This window comes from Myotis nattereri (genome assembly GCF_964212035.1).
Source record: "Myotis nattereri genome assembly, chromosome: 14".
Lineage (NCBI taxonomy): Eukaryota > Metazoa > Chordata > Mammalia > Chiroptera > Vespertilionidae > Myotis > Myotis nattereri.
Window position 1 is genome coordinate 36,747,740 of NC_138089.1, and position 17,392 is coordinate 36,765,131.

The 17,392-nt window shown below is 43.5% G+C and overlaps 1 protein-coding gene across 4 annotated transcripts in view; it reads left to right on the forward strand.

The window, feature by feature from the left end:
• The window catches only part of CPNE4 (copine 4), a 348,425-nt gene that overhangs the window by 295,600 nt on the left and 35,433 nt on the right, over nucleotides 1-17,392 (forward strand). For all 4 annotated transcript variants that reach the window (XM_081106181.1, XM_081106179.1, XM_081106178.1 and 1 more), the window contains 3 exons: nucleotides 8,620-8,718; nucleotides 13,839-13,925; nucleotides 14,958-15,017. In XM_081106181.1, the coding sequence (XP_080962307.1) occupies nucleotides 8,620-8,718; nucleotides 13,839-13,925; nucleotides 14,958-15,017 (246 nt within the window). The remainder of the gene's footprint in view (nucleotides 1-8,619; nucleotides 8,719-13,838; nucleotides 13,926-14,957; nucleotides 15,018-17,392) is intronic.

Consider the following 17,392-nt stretch of genomic DNA (forward strand, 5'->3'; position numbering starts at 1 on the left):
GCTAAATGAAATTTCAAAAAACAAGAAGAATTGAATTAGTCTAAGCCTGGTTTCAAGGGTGCTTGAAGTAAAGTCTACACGAGGCTTTATTCAAAAGCCAATGGATGGGGACTCAGGATCCAGATCTGGTCAGATGTGATAGTTGCCCCAAAAGAAGGCGTGAGTGAGAAGATTCCCAAGGACTTCTAGGCCCCAACGAGTACTGAGCATCGCAGGCCCTGTTGTGCTCAGAGGATAAGCTAGATGTCCAAGCAAGCCGAAGAAACATTATAGATGCTAGAACAGCACACGGACCAAAGTCAATGGCAGTCATGAAGCAAGAGGCACCCGAATAGTCTAGTGAATCCGACTAGAATACCTGCGTTTATTTCACATTGTCTTGTGGATAGATGATTAGTCCAATTTAGACACCCGGACTTGGCTTGGACATGGGAGCAACAAACTGTTTTCCACAGATCATTTCATGTGCTTGGTTAGGAATGGCTCATTTCTCCATGTTTTTAGAATTTGTTTTGCCCCTTTTTTAAAAGAACTTCCAAGTCATGAACTCCTAGAATGGCTGCATAAGCAGTAATTAAACAAGAGAAGCAAGTAAATGAGCTGATGCTGGAAATACACGATAATCAAGTTGCCTGGCTGTGCCAAGACTTCCTCCTGGCTGCCAGTGAGTCCCACGTTGCCAGCCTGTGGTTTCCAGACCGATTAAGCCACACAAATGGAGTCATCTGTGTGTTTTTCCTGATCTTCACGTGCCTTTTCCTCCTCGGGGACCCAATGAAAGGTTGTCTTCAGGCATCAAATTATAGCAATCAATAAGCCACAAGCAGCACGACTCGTTTAGAAACAGAGACACGGGCATTTTGCTAGAAGAAACAATGATTACCTGTCAGGAGTCCAGAGAATTGTGGTGTTTGTTAGAGGTCAGGAATGTGGAACTCAACAAGCAACATGGCCAAATTCTAAACTACCCCTTCCCCTCCAACTATCCCTTGGTTCTCCTTCCTGGGATTCCCATCTGGGCAAATGGTACATTGGATAACCCAAGCCAGAAGCTTAGGTGGATAATCCTCAATTTCTTCTTCTTCTTTCTCAACCCTAACATCTCCTTAGAGATTGAGACCTATCGTTTCCACTTTCTTAATACCTCTGTAATTTTTCCCGTGTCACAGGCCTTCAATGGACTTCTCTTTCTCCTGTTCATTCATACTCCACTAAGCAGCCAGAGTGATCTCTCTACACCGCTAGTCTTATTATGTCATTCCTTTTAAAGTACTTTGTATCTCTGACTCGCCTATAGAGAGTCAATCCAACCAAGAAATTCTATAGCGTGCTCTCGGACTTGGTAAATGCTGGGGTGAGTTGACCTCATAAAAATAGTGAGATAGCATTCTGTATTAACTATAATGCAATCAGTGCTCTCAGAAATTTACAGAAAACAGAGCAGATACTCAGAAAGTGTTCATTCGGTGATGAATAAATAGACATTATGGTGTGTGGAAAATCACCGACTCTTTCCTAAGAGACCAAGGTTCAGATCCCCACCTTACCATTTTTAAGCTAAATGGCCTCAGAAATGTTACCTACTATAACTTCAGTTTTCTTCCAAGTGTTATCAATGCCTGCCTAGTAGGTTGTTGTGAGGATTAAATAAAATGTGCTTAAAGAACTTGGGCAATGGGTGCCTGGTACACAGAAATAGCTCAAATGCTCTTAGAAACAACTGAAGTGGCAGGACAAAAAGCATGGGGAGTTGTGACCTCTGACCAGCAGGACTTAAATAAAGCTCACACTGTGCACACCACCCCTATTCAGTCGGTCAAAGGGCATTTACTCAGGGCTCATCATTCAACTGGAATTCGCCTTTTTCAATTGGGTTAGGAAGTCTTCCCCTCCTCCCCTTACCAAATAAGAATTTAATTTTTTTTTAAATTTAGCTTGATGTTTCCAGAGGAAATATCAACACCTGTTAAAGTAGATCTATATGGTATAGAAATCAAATGGGGAGATTCTCAAATGGAATGTCAGCTTCCTAGATAGATCTTACAGCTCTCAACTTGGTAGAGGTTGAGCCAATGCAGAGTAAATGGTTCAGGTCATGAAGCTAGAGCTCTTGTAGAAAGCCGGAGGCATATGTCACTGTCAAAGCCGGCCTCTTCACTCGGCCCACTCAGCCTTAGGAGTTTCCATCTTCCTAAAGAGTAGCGAGGTATGAAGTTAAAAAGGTTTGGACAAGCATTTGGGAGCCTCTGAAGCTTATCTGAACTAACCAAGTCTCATGAAGCCATAAATCTCCAAAGACAGCTTCCAGGAGTGACACACTTCATTGTGGACAGTCTCTGGGCCAGCTCTGGGCTTAGCTGTGGGCCAGCAGAGATGTGTGAGCTGGCAAGGTAAAGCCAACGTAAGCGGTGCCCTTCCCTCCGGGGCATCTCGCAGTCTGACACTCATGAGCATAACATTTTAGGATTTTGTTTGCCTGCTCAGAGCAGCGCTGCACTGAATGATCGTTTAGGAGCCAGCATGGCCCTTGAATTTTGTTTTTTATCTGTGGTCGGCTTTCTTATTGACTTGAAGAAGGCAGTGTGAGCCATGATATAATTACTCTAATTGTAATTATTGCCGCCATTGTCACAAACCGTAGACCCCTGGGTTTCTTGTCCAGTGCTTCTCAATACGTCTAGGGACCACATGCATCCAAACTGGCCAGTTGCTTGCTTTGAAGGTAGATTCTTGGGACCCTTCCGATAAAACTGAGTCAGAATCTTGGTCACTTTCCAAGTGTCCAGTAAAATCACTTAACCTCTCTAAGCCTGTGAATGACCCCATTGAATGACAATTACCTTACCAGTAAAGGGTAATAATAATAATAATATTGTCAGTTTTGCGTTATCTTAAAGGATTAAAAGCCATAAATACATTGATGAGGTAAGACAATCTATGAAATTCAGCTTCTAGTCCAAAGATACCTAGCGTTAGCTGTGTGGTCTTGGGACACGTACTTCACCTCTCTGTGCCTTGGTTATCTCATCTGTAAAATGAGCGGAATGATGAATAAGTTGAGTTGATATAAACGAGGTGCTCAGAGCAGTACATAGCTAGTAAGTCTGGTACATAGTAAGTGTGTGTGTGTGTGTGTGTGTGTGTGTGTGTGTGTGTGTGTGTTTTCATTATTACAGTTTGGTATTTGTTTAGCAGTGGTGAGATCAGGGAGGCAGGAGACCCAGACGTTAGCCCCAGTCCTGCACTCGGTGAACTTGCAGAAGTCACTGCATCCTCTGCCATCAGTTTCCTTCTCTGTAAAATGAGGGAGTTGATGAGACCATCTGTCGAGCTCCAACCTGTTCAGACGGAATACCTAAGCTGCACTGTGAGCCGTAAGGACTCAAGCAGGCTCTCCGGCTTGCAGAGAGTTCTGAGCTTCTGATCCCCCGCAGGTCTGTCAAGGCTCCTCCTCGATTCACACGGAGAACCTGCCTCGGTGTCCGCGTTTCTGCAGGGCAGCGCATCTGTTTACTTTTCACCAAGACCTGTTCCTCTGTCAGCCCCCTCAGAGCTGCTACCGCCAGCTTCCCGGCGGGGAGAGAGGGAAAGACAGTGTTTTTCTTTTTCTGCCCTGCTGTGTCTTCCTTCTTTGGGGATCCCTTCTGAGAAAGGTCAAAACAGACCACTGCCAGGGTGAGAAATGCCAGCCGATGGAAGGAGCAGGCCCATGTCAGGGGCGGTGCCTGCCCCTGGGAGGCCAGGACCGGATGCTGTCAAGCCTGGCTCTTCCTCCAGCTCAGGAGTCACTCCCTCTGCCCAGAGAGCTCATTATAGACATCTTGACTGCGGTGCTTGGCAGATGGAAGGAGGGACAGTAACGAAAGCATGATGGGAAACCTAAGAAAGGGCAAAGAAACGGAGGAAGTAGTTTCACTTAAGATTTTGTGACAAATCAGAGTATGTGTCCATCTTGCTTTTTCACTGTTCTGCTGTGGGTAGTGGGGCAGGAAGAGTTACACTCCTTCGCTTAAAGAAGGGAACTTCTATCCTCTTTCCCAATGCGGGGGCGTGTTAAGAAGGCTGCTTCCACTTCCCTTCTTTTATTTATTTTTTAATTACACTTTACATTCAACATTATTCTGTATTAGTTCCAGGTGTACCACAGAATGGTAGACAATCATGTACTTTATAGACTGTTCCCCCCAATATTTCACATACCCACCTGGCCCCATAAACAGTTATTACAATATTATTGACTATATTTCCTATGCTGTACTTCACATCTCTGTGGCTGTTCTGTAACCAACAATCTGTACTGCTCAGTCCACATCCGTTTTTTTATTTGTTTCTGTCCCCTTCACCTTCTTATTTGCTCCTTCCCAAAGGTAGAGGGGTGAGGATGTGCCTGTCAGACATTCCATGGCTGTATTTACTACGAGGCAAAGCTGTGAGCCTTAAAGTAGAGTCCCGGGAACCACCCTTCTTTTCTTCTTTTTTTCTTTTTTTGCAAAGCAAGCAAGCATTTACTGCCTGCAGCAAAAACACTCTTAGGAGAGGGAAACAAGGAAGGGCATAGAAGACGCAAAAGGAGAGCCCAGGCTGGGCTGCTTTGGCTCACTGGGGAGTCAGCGAAAAGGGGGCCTTGGAGACGGGGTCAGGGGTTAGCCCAGGACGACCTGCTGCTGCCCATTGCTCCCCTGGTTGCAAGTCTCCTGGGGTCCCTTAGAGGTTAGGAGATAAGTGCCTGTGGGGGGAGGGGAGGGGAAGCTGACAGGCAGGGGGGTGTTCCCCTGGGGGAGAGAGCACCTCTTTTCTATGTCCAGGCCCAGCAAGTTTTCTTGTTTCTTGCTCCGGGTAATAAATATGTGTCAGGGTTAGCAGGGAGGGACTAGCAAACAGAGAAGAACACCTGGTTATAAGCACTGCAGATCAATAGACAGTGTTTGACTATGTGAGGTTCACATGCATATCCTAAGCAATTTTTCCAAATGACTGGATCATTGATTGCTCCCACTGTCCATTAGAATAAATGAGGTAGGACACTCTCGTCTCTCCTACCAAATCTACCGTGCATGGTCTGACATTTCAGCCAGAAGGAGCTAAGCCTTTCATTGACTTTATTTTGCAACCTATGCAACTATAATTCGTCTTAGAAGTGAGTTCAATGAACATCTCACTGAATCCCCTGGAACATTCTCTTTTCAACTTTCTCTACTACATTTTACGACTACATGTAGTCCTGCAGTTTCTATTTGAACTTTCCAGAAATGAAACATTCAGTCTTTCACAGATTATTTTGTTTTTAGACAGGTATAAATATTGGTAAATGCTTTCTTTGTTACTTCTTTATAAATTCCTCTTGAAAATACCCCCCCCCCCCACTTTGGAGTCAAAAATTGAAATACCTTTTCATATGGCAGTGTTTTAAGTACTTAAATGTTTCCTTCACTAGGTTATGCTTAGAGTAATCTCAGTGTCTGGTAACAATAGCAGTTTGTGACTTGTACACACATATGTCCTTCATGGGTCACCTGGGGACTCTGCATTGCCCTCACTACTTGACAGAAAAGCTACTACTGATAGCTTGCTTTTAGCATCTATCAGTGGAGTGAACATTTAATGACCAAAGAGTTAGTGTCAATTAAGTAATTATTTTTTTTAATCCTCACCTGAAGATATCTTGACAGAGGAAGAGAATGAGAGAGAGAGAGAGAGAGAGAGAGAGAGAGAGAGAGAGAGAGAGAGAGAGAGAGAGAGAAACATCAATTGGTTGCCTTCCTTATGCACCTGGAAAGGTGATGGAACCCACAACCTAGGTATGTGTTCTGACCGGGAATAGAATCTGCAATCTTTGGTGTACAGGACAATGCTCCAACCAACTGAGCCACCCAGCCAGGGCTAAGTAATGATTTTTAATTGAATTTTGTTATTCTCTAACTTTCTGGGGTCAGAATTTTTTTAAAATCTAAATAAGATACCTTGAATTCTAATGCCATGTGACTGCAGGAGTCGACCACCCTCCCCAGTATGTCTGGGGAGTTCTACTCCTAGTTCTCATCTCTCAAGCTCTTTCCCCATAGTCCTGCTCCCCATCCCGTTCTCAATCATCACGTGGGCTATCTCAAACTGCTCCCTGGGGTGCTTGTCCCCAAACATGGACACAGCCTCTCTCCTTTATTCTCCAGGTCACTCTGGGAGTGTCGGGGATAATGGCAGAGGGGAAGTAGAAAGGGTCACGGAGGGATATGTAAAAACTGGACCTTGAGAATTAGCAGTTTCAAGAGTTCCTTACCGGCCTCTCATGACCACCCTCGTGCCCAATGGTAGACCTATCTTCAGCTTCTGATGAATCATGCCCTAGGTTCTTCCCAACCTACCCCCCTGAGCCCCCTCCCTGAGCCCCACTCTGTCTCACCATTGCTTTACTCAGCAGAGCAGTTTAGCCCCTTTTGTCTTAGCCTCTTCCATTCTGAATTATTTTAATCCATTCTGTTTCAAAACTAAAGGGCTTATTAATACATTTTGTGAGCAAAATAATCTACCAAAGCCTCCACAGCTAAAGAGAGAGCAAAAGCTGAGAAATTAGTTTTTCTTTAAGATGCCTCAAAAGAAAATCTTAGCAAATGCTTTTGATTCCAAGCAACCACATATTAGAGAACCTTACAATACAGTAGCTTGAATTATAAAGGGCAAATTTTGGAATATTTAGGGAGTAAGATCATGGAAGGCCTTGGAAAATCCATTACCTATATACATTTTGGTTTAAGCAGGCAATGAGCGTGAGTATTGGACTAGGGGTGGAGAGGGAGCGTGAGGGAGGCACGGAGACCAGGAGGGGCTGTTACAGTGATGCAGGTGAGGACGGGCAGTGCAAATGGAGAGAAGAGCTGGAGTTAGGCCTTATTTAGAAGACAGAACACACAGGAGTCAGTGTGGGAGTGTGAGGGGAGAGAGGACTCTCAGGAATGATACCCAGTTTTCTCTTTGTAGCAACAGGATGGGTGTTGGTACAATTTACTGTGATAGAAAATAAATGAGCAGGAATAAATTTAGGGGGAAATTATGTCTCCTTTTGGACCTCTTTTATTTTAGGTTTGTGGGGCATCCCACGGGATCAGAAACAAGATGTATAGCTTGAGTTTTCCAGGCAGGACTGGCCATTGGGATGTATGTTCTGAGGGAGGACCAGGCTGCCTCTTACAATCTCAGTATTCTAAGGAAAACATCCTTTGCTGCCTTGATCTTATTTGAGGTCTGGGACTTCCTTGATGCAAATCACTGGTTTACGATGTAAAAGCATTATCTAAAGGACTTAAGACCCTAGTCCAGCCTCCACCCGGGAAAAAAATGGGGCCCTCACTGGTTTGGCTCAGTGGATAGAGTGTTGGCCCATGGACTGAAGGGTCCCGGCTTTAATTCCGGTCAAGAGCACGTTACCCTAGTTGCAATCCCCAGCCCTGGTCAGGGTGCGTGCAGGAGGCAACCAATCAATGTGTCTCTCTCACATCGATGTTTCTCTCTCTGTCTCTCCCTCTCCCTTCCACTCTCTGAAAAATCAATGGAAAAGTATCCTTAGGAAAGGATTAACAAACAAAACAAAAAAAAGAAAAGAAAAGAAAAAGAAAAAAATGGGGAACTTCCTCTTCACCTAAGTGTATGGTGGCCAAGCAGAGGGATGGCTGCTGACCTCACCTGAGCCACTGTACATGGTGCTGCCTGGGAGCCCCACATTTAGCTTTAACATTGTTAGCGGGAGCCTTCTTATTAGAAGTAAACATCTTAAGTGTGATGGATGCCTGATATTTAGCAGTGTGACTTACCTGTCACCATGTTCCACCCATTTCAAATGTGGATACAGTTAAAGATCTCACATTTTGCCTTCTTACTCATTTTTCTTAACATTGCTCTTTTGCTTTCAGAAAAAAATAGAAAAAGAAAGTGTGATTAACCTGACCCCATTCATATCGTTAAACATAAGCTGACATGGTAGAAACTATAGACCCAGATTCTAGGCGTACACCAGGGAGGCCATCTGCTAGCAGGAGTGGGGACCTTTAATCTGCCAAGGGCCATTTGGATATTTATAGCATCATTCAAAGGCCACACAAAATCAGCAACTTAAAAATTAACCTGCTATGCCCTAACTAGTTTGGCTCAGTGGATAGAGCGTCAGCCTGCGGACTGAAGGGTCCCAGGTTTGATTCCAGTCAAGGGCATGTACCTTAGTTGTGGGTTCATCCCCAGAGGGGGTGTGCAGGAGGCAGCTGATCAATGACTCTCATCATTGATGTTTATAACTCTCTATCCCTCTCCCTTCCTCTCTGAAATCAATAAAAAATATATATATATTTTTAAATTCCAGGTTTCATTCTCTAAATGGTCCCTTCGGCAAATCACTTATCTCCCTTTTGGTCTTACTGGTCTTATCTGACAATTATGCAAATTATTAGTCACTACTGTATCACTATAGAAACTAACAGAATCTTACATCCCACATGTGTTAGTCCTAGACTGCTGTGCTTTTGTTCCAGACCAAGCATGTTTCATCGGCTCTTTCTTGTAAAGTCTGCACTGCCTTCAGATACCCTGGATCCATCTTAATTTAAAATAGTAATAATAACTTCTCTTCTCTTGTAGTGCATAGTATGGGACTGGGACTCCAACGGCAAACATGACTTCATTGGAGAATTCACCTCGACATTCAAGGAGATGAAAGGAGCAATGGAAGGGAAGCAGGTACGTGGTAAACCATTCATGGCCTTTTTCCAGACACTTCTCTCCTGATGCACCCAGCTACACATGAACAGCTGGAGGTGAGACGTCAGTATATTATTAAATGGGATGAGCAGGACTATGGTGGGATTTCAGTACCTAGTGTCAAGTACTAGCCCAACCCAAGGCAATTGGTGTGACCTGGACAAGACACCACCCCAGTGTGGTGCAGTTTCTGCATCAGTAAAATGAAGAGGTTAGATGAGAATATTTCTAATTTCCTTGAGCTCAGTAGCCTTGGACAAGTGACTTAATCTCTCTGTGCCTCATCTTTCTCACCTAAAAAACTGGAAGTAGTAACCGTATCAATTTCATAGAATTTTGTGAAGATTAAATAAAATAATCCACGATATGCATTTACCAGACTGCCTTGCACATAACTAGAACTTTCCAAGCAGTACTGACTTTCTTTCCAGTTGTACATTTGGAGAAATTATTTGATTCCTCCAAATTTTTATTTTGGGTAACAGATCTTCATATAGGTCCACCATTTACTCTTTGGGTGCCAAGGCATATACCCAACAGTATCACGTATCACAGAGGCAAATAGGAGTTTCATTGTGTCACACAGAATCCTAAGCCTCCTCTGTGTTTCTCTCAGATGCATGTACTGTGCTGTATTACACACATATATGTCACTTTATCAGTCAGTTGCTGTTATCTGGATTCTGGCCTATGCGTAACTTCTGCTCTTACCTGTTTCCTGTTCACCTGCCCAACTTCCAGCTGCAGAACCTGCATCTCTCTGCCTGAGGGCTTTCTCTGGCTGCTGGAGCCTGGTCTGCCTGTTCCCACAGTGGGCTGCAAAGTGTGTGTGTGTGTGGGGGGGGGGGGGGGTGTAACTCTAACCAGGGAGCAACCCTCAACCAATGATTCCTGGGAGTTGAAGTGTAAATGTGGCAAAACTCAGGTGTGTTCTGTGCAGTTTCCCAGCAGGAATAAGCCCTGGTTGCCCCAGTGGTAACTGATTTGATATTGAACCCTTTTTTGAGTGCTTCCCCTCCCTCAGTTTCCCACTCTGTTGGTGCTTTCTGATATTACCTCCCAGATGAGCTACTTGCACTTACACCTTGCTTTGGGTTTTGATTCAAAATACTTGCCATTCTTACTCTGAAGCCCATTGTCCCCAAGGAGTAGAAAGGAGTGACAGCAACGGCTTTGAAAAGGTCTTTTCCCTTAGAGGTAAGACTTCACCCCTGGTGTGGTCAGACGTATAGAGAAGATGCCCCAAGTCATTATTCAAGTCTCTTCTTTTATTTTTTTAAATATATTTTATTGGTTTCAGAGAGGAAGGGAGAGAGAGATAGAGACATCAATGATGAGCAAGAATCATTGATTGGCTGCCTCCTGCACATCCCGTACTAGGGATCGAGCCCGTATGTGCCCTTGACCAGACTTGAATCTGGGACCCTTCAGTCCGCAGGCGGATGCTCTATCCACTGAGCCAAACTGGCTAGGGCTCAAGTCTCTTCTTTTAGATGTATGATCAAGATGTAACCAGAATAGATGGAAAGACACTAACATTCTTTAGAATTAGAAGCTTAACCTGAATCAGACCATTTGTTGAATACATACTTTTGGTCTGGAAATTCAAGGTCAGCTTCTGTGTAGTTGCAATAAAACCTGCTTTATATGCTTTATCATGTACTAGACATTGCAAGACACTTGTCAAACACACAGACCTTCATATGCAAGCAGGCATGGAGAGTTTCGGGGCCACAGTGAAAACCAAGACTAAATTATTAGTAAAGTCACCCCCAGGAGAAAAAGAAATATATACAGAGAAGTTGCTTCATTGAGTGTACTGGACCAAGCCCTATTGAGCTAATAATTCAATGACAGTTATTGATATTGCCAGCTAGATCTCTAAAGACCTTTACAAAGTTTTGCCTTGTTCTCTATAAATAAAAATATCCAAATTCATAAATATGAGAACTTGCCCTAGCTGGTTTGGCTCAGTGGATAGAGGGTCATGGGTCCGATTCTGGTCAAGGGCACATGCCTGGGTTGTGGGCTTGCTCCCCAGTAAGGGGCGAGACGGAGGCAACCAATCAATGATTCTTATCATTGATGTTTCTATCTCTCTTTCCCTCTCCCATCCTCTCTGAAATCAATAAAAATATATTAAATATATAAATAAATAAGAGAACCATTTCATCTTGAGGCTCCTAAGAAGGTATTAAAAGTAAAATTTGCCCTAACTGGTTTGGCTCAGTGGATAGAGTGTCAGCTTGTGGACTCAAGGGTCCCAGGTTCGATTCCGGTCAAGGGCATGTACCTTGGTTGCGGGCACATCCCCAGTAGGAGGTATGCAGGAGGCAGCTGATTGATGTTTCTCTCTCATCGATGTTTCTAACTCTCTATCCCTCTCCCTTCCTCTCTGTAAAAAATCAATAAAATATATATATATTTTTAAAAAGTAAAATTCTAGCATATATCACAACTGAAGAACACCAAAGTCCAATCATTCAAAGAAACAGAAATAAATATTTGTCTCACTGAGGAAATGGACCGTATGCTACTGTATTTTTCTATCACTGAGACACCAGGAAGATTTTAGTTCAACCACTCGGCCCCTGTTTTGACACATTTGCACTGTGGGAACTGTTTCCTTATTTGATTCTACTAAGAGTTATTGAGGAGCACCCACTATGTTCCAGGCACTATGCCGGGCTCTGGGTGTGACATGACTGTGCGTCAGAATAAACTGGAGACACAAATCAAGTAAATAAAACAATAAATATGCTGTTATAACTTATGACAAATGATATAAAAAACCTGAACCAGTTTACTTATAAAGGTGGGGCATAGAAGGAGGTAATCGGAAAAGGTGACATTTAAGTTGAGGGCCTTTAAAGATGAAAAGAAGTCAACCATGTAACAAGTAAGGAGAAAAGGAGAAACATCTGAGGCAGAGGGAATAGCATGCAAGTATTGAGTTAGGAAAGAGCGTGGTGTGGTTAAGGATCTGGAAAGAGCCCAGTGTGCCTGGAGCAGAGAGGGTGAGGGATCCATGCATGAGATGTGGTTAAAGAGAGAGGCAGAGGCCAGGAAAAGTAGATTCTGATAGCTCAGAAAAAAAGGAGTTTAGGATTTTCTTCTAAATGTTATCTTCACCCGGCCAGTGTGGCCCAGAGGTTGAGCGTCAACCCATAAACCAGGAAGTCATGGTTCATTTCTTGGTCTGCGCATATGCCCGGGTTGTGGGCTCGATCCCCGGTGAGGGGCATGCGGGAGGTGGCTGACTGATTATTCTCTCCCATCATTCATGTTTCTATCTCTCTTTCCCTCACCTTTCTTCTCTCTGAAATCAATAAAAACATATTTTAAAAAATAAAAAATAGGGCTGGAGATCTCCTGATTTGAGCCAGTTTTGATTCTTTACTCCTTTCCTTGCATTATTCTTCTTTTCCTTAAACGAAGGGGTTTTAGAGTCCTCTTAACCAGTACAACATTTCTCTCTTCCAAACACTTATGTGGTTGCCCATTCTCAACTGGAATTTCCCCAAAGGTGAGAAATTACCATATCAGTTATCTGTATCTGAGAAACAAATTATACCCAAACTGGCTGGAAAAAAACACACAATCATTATTTACTAATGAGTCTCTGGATTGGCAATTTAGGCTGAGTTCAATTGGAATAGCTCCTCTCTGCTACACATGATGCCAACTGAATTCACTTACGCATTTGGCCCCAGCAGCTGGAATTTTTCCACGTTTTAATTGACCAAGAGACCAACCTAAGCTTTTTATGTGGTGGGAAAACTTCTCAACACCAAGCCCCATTGTACAGGTACTTTTTAATCCTCTGCTCCTATCACTTTTGCTAATGTCCCATTGGTCAAACAAGTCACCTGACTAAGCTCAGCATCATTGTGGGAAGAGACTACACAAATGCATGTACACTGAAAGGAGTGGATCGATGGACCAAAGCTGTATCACTCTACCCTACTCACAACTGCCCCAGAGATCGCTTCATTTTCAGACACTTGTCAGAGAGTGAAAATTGTCTCCTGCATGGAAATCCAAGGATCCAGCTCCCATACAATGATGGGCAGGATCATTCAATGACCCTTTGGGTGTTTGGCTTGCAATTGACTTTGTCCCATGAGATCTGTTCCCCCTAGATATCCCCATAGCTACCTCCTCAGTCCCAGACATTCCTGCAGCTCTGATCCTGTCCTTCAAAGATCTCTCTTTGGAGATCTAGTGTGCCACTGTTGTGACATGTATCAATCTATTATTTTAGTTCTCAGTGAAGTTCTCTGTAAACTCATTATTATCCCCACTAACTTCCTGTAGTCGGTTTTCAACATTCCTCAGTTTGTCTACCCTTTAAGTCATTTCCCAGGCACTAAGACTCAGCACTTGGGTTACTCAACTGTGTGTGTTCAGATCTCTTCTTTACTCAGATGCTTGATTGGACCCTATTAATAGTAAGCATTTATAAGTATGAGGCACTGTCTGAAATACTATATGACATAGATTAATTATTCAATTCACACAATGAGCCTATCAAATCAATACAATTATAAGTTACATTTTACAGTGGAGCTATCCAAGGCATAGAGGAATCAAGTATAGTTGACCCTTGAGCAACAAGGGTTTGAATTGCACGAGTCCACTTATATGTGAATCTTTTTCTGTACTGTTTTCAGTCCCTGGTTGGGAGTCCATGGCTGTATGCATTGATTTACACCATTTTATAGAGGGAACCTGAGCATCCACGGATTTTGTTATTGCAGCCCATCCCCTGTGGATTCCAAGGGTAGTTAAGTTTTGGGGGAGTCCCAAGTTATACACCGATTTTCTAACAGCCTTCACATTGGTTAAGGGTCAGCTGTAATTTGCCAAAGGTCACACAGCTGGAAAGTGGAGGAGTTGGGATGCAGATCAGGCAGTCTGATATTAGAGTCTTACTCTCAACCACTCTTCTTATGTTTTCTCTGGATGCGAGGGTTTTCACTTGGAGACCACTTGTCAGGCCTCTGTTTCATCTGCAGCAGCACTTGGGGGCTTGACCTCATCAAATGATTCCACTTCTTCCTGAGCAGGCAATCATGCTGTGACTCTTCTTATTGCAGGTGCAGTGGGAGTGCATCAACCCCAAGTACAAAGCCAAGAAGAAGAATTATAAGAACTCAGGCATTGTGATTTTGAATCAATGCAAGGTATGTATATAGCTTGTCTTTCAGGAGTATAAAGCTAAGGTGTCTGGAAAAAAACAGTTCAGGTTGTGTAGTCAGAGGGAGAGAGTGTCAAGGAGATGTGATCTTTTTTAAAGTAAAAATCAGAAAATCAATGTATTAATGGACATACAATGAGAAATGTATACATAGGTGGTCTTGGAGCTATGGAAGTCCAATGCCACCATTCCCTCCACAAGGATAGCCCTGTCCCCAAAGTTAGGAGAATCTTGGTCCAAGTCAAGGCTCTTCTCTGCCCAGGGCAGCACCAGAGGGAGCTCCCCAAAGGAGGCAACCAACCTTTCCAAAGTACCTACCATGTGTCTATCACAGTGTTCAGTGGTTTACTAGTATATGTGGTACCTCATTCATGCTGAAAGTGTTCCAGGAAAACATGACAATGGGAAAAGATTGAAGGACCTAGAAGTTCCTCTCAGAGCATTCCTAACTTCACAGAAAATTCTATGTGCTAATAAGTAAACCCCTTAAATTGCATCTAAGAATAATTCTGCCACTGGTTGAGTACTTACTATACAACAGTAACTATAATAAATCCTATTTACTCTTATCACAGTACTGAGATTTCCACTTTCAAATGAGGTCATTCACAAGTCATTGTTTTAGTCATGTATTTTATTTTTTTATTTTATAATGCTTTGATATCTGGGGGCCTTGTAGACCCTGGGAAGGATTGCCCCTCCTAGAGTTAGCTAATTCCTAGAGAGAGAGGCTGATTAAAATCACGCCTAAACCATAAGGGAGGGGAGCAAGGGATGGCTATTTTCAGCCCTCATAGGCTTATCTGAATTTAGCATTGCTTGCTCTCCCTCTCTTTTTTCTTTTCTCTCTCTCTTTCTTAATGAAACCAAGTCAAATGACTCACCTTTTCCCACAGATAACTCTCTCTTCTCTTTCCTCTAGTTGAGCAGCCTAACCCCAAGGTGTATGCCTCAGGGCTGTAAGGACACAGATCATGCTATTATTACTAAGAGGGTTTCTTTTCCTCCTCCTATGCAGATCCACAAGATGCATTCTTTCTTGGACTACATCATGGGTGGCTGCCAAATCCAGTTTACAGTAAGTTGTTTCCTTGCTCATTCTTATTCAGGGAGCTGGGTTTGGGGCATGAGGAGACAGAAGTCTATTAAAGCACTAGGTCAGCTTTGTTCAAGTCTCATTGCTGAAATATGGTGTGGTCCTGTGTTTTAAAAATAAGTTCATACTTCTGTTTTTTCCAATGACTATGGTTTTCAGCATCGTGTCAGGAAATTCCTGTTGCTCCACCACAGGTGGTTTGGGGAACCACCCTAATGCTTCCCTTCTTTCAGTAACTACACGAGGCAGTAGGTAGTAGGCACAGTGCCAGACCCCATCTCCTAGTGAGAAGGATGGGAAGGAATTAAACTGGGCTAGTGAGTCCCAGTGAACCAGGGCGGGCATCTTTGTTGTCTTCATGTGGCCAGAACACAAACACCAATGTCAGTCCAATGGTTAGTGCCAGGAATAAGCCATCCAAATGGTTCATCTGGCAATAAAAGGGTGAATTCCAAAAGATTGGAGAACCAGGCCTTAAAGTTGACAAACACAGTGAGTGTATAGATTCAGTGGGTGGATTGAGGATCATCTCTGACATGAACTCTATAAGCCCATGGGATTTACACACTCCATAATATGCACTTTGGTGGTTGGGCTGGGAGTTTTTAGAGTTCCCAGGTAGGCCAAACTTGTGAGTCCATCTGCTCTGGAAAAACTTGTTCCTAGGTTTGGGCAGATGTGCCCTCCAGAAAGAGATTCCCCAGGTGGCAAGAGAGAGCTCTGCTGAAACCTATGGGAAAACAACATGGATGTAAACAAGAGAAGTGCAATCTGTGCCGGGTTTGTTCCTCATATTACAGACGTGAGCTCATGAAGCACAGTCCTGTGTAGCTCCCTAAACGGGCTCTCTCATGTGAGGAAGGCAAGAAAAATTGGTTTAACTTTTTTGTCCAGGTTTGAGCCCAAAAGAGTAGATAGGGCCAGTGTATTCCGGAGACCAGGGATAGTGGTCCTCAAAGCACTAAAAAGGAAAGTTCCAAGGGGATGATAAAGGGGTCTTTTGATAGGTCAGCCTCTTCCTAGCTTGAGACTTGTCCTCTGCTGTAAACTCAGGTGGGTCTACTATGTCCTGCCTAAACTTGGGGTATTGTTCATTTACCACTGAATAGTTACAGCAGTTAATTATAGAATTTGGTCATTTCTTTCGGGTGTAAAGTTCTTTAAAGACACACTCGCCCAGCCCTTCTACATGCACACTGGCACATACAGAAGACAGCAAACATGTTGTTGTGGCACACACATCTAGCTCTAGCTGTCCTGTGGCTTCGTTGTCACTCTGAGTGTATACAAATGCAGTGGAAAAGCCAGCAATGTCACAAAGGAGAGCCACTGGAAATAGTGTCCCAAGATCATAGGCAAAGGAGAGATTTCAGGAAACTATTTATAGGTTTTCAAGGGAAAGCTCTATTGACTCGGGTTTGTTTTAGATTCTATAGATCCCATGCTCTTGAACAACACTTTGTTCAACCTTCGGGACCTTGCTTTACCCTTGGAGTTGTGCTGCAAAGAATTGGCCCCCATAAAACCCAGAAATTTAACCCCCCAGAGTTCCCAGGAGATAGCCTAACTTATAGAGGTCAGTATAGCCTTCCTGACATAGAAGGATTGCCCTCTCAGCTTTGATCTCCCCTCTTCTTTTTGCTGACCCTCCCCAACTGGGAGGTACCACCTTAATGGGTCTCATCATCACCACCACCATCCCCCACCCCGTCCCAGCTTCTCAGACCCTCCCATGTCAACTGATGGACCTATTGGGTCTAGAGTAAGTCTGGAGCAAGGAATGAAAAGAGGAGAATGTACAGATAAATGTTGAGAAGAGGACAGGCCATCATCATTGTCCGCCACAAAACCCTTCCCCCTGCAGGGGTTCATGCTGGGGCCTCAGAAGAAGGTTGCTAGGCATTCTGGTTTGAGCTTTCTACTAAAGAGCACATACTAGTCACTTCGATGTCACTTTCTTCCAAAATTAAGTCAGCTTTCTCATTAATTTCTTATTGCTCAAGCAGTACAAGCTAATATAAAATACACTTATTATCTGTAATGCAAACTATTAATAAAAATTAGCATGTCTTATTAATTTGGTCTATAAGCATTTATTACCTGTCCAGTAACTTTGTTGAAACCATCTGGCAACATAAAAAGAAAGTGGCGAGGGATGAGAAATAAGAAGAAGGCAGAGCAGAGAAAGGGGGGGGGGAAAGGGGAGGAGATGTTTTGTTGCAGTCAGAAATTCTCATTGGCACAGAAATTATAAAGCCCAGCAGATGAACTTTCTGTCTCCCTGGAGAGCTTCAGGAGCCAGCAGCGAAATAAAGTTCTGGATGTCTCCTCCACTTTTGCCCCTTCTCCACCTCTCC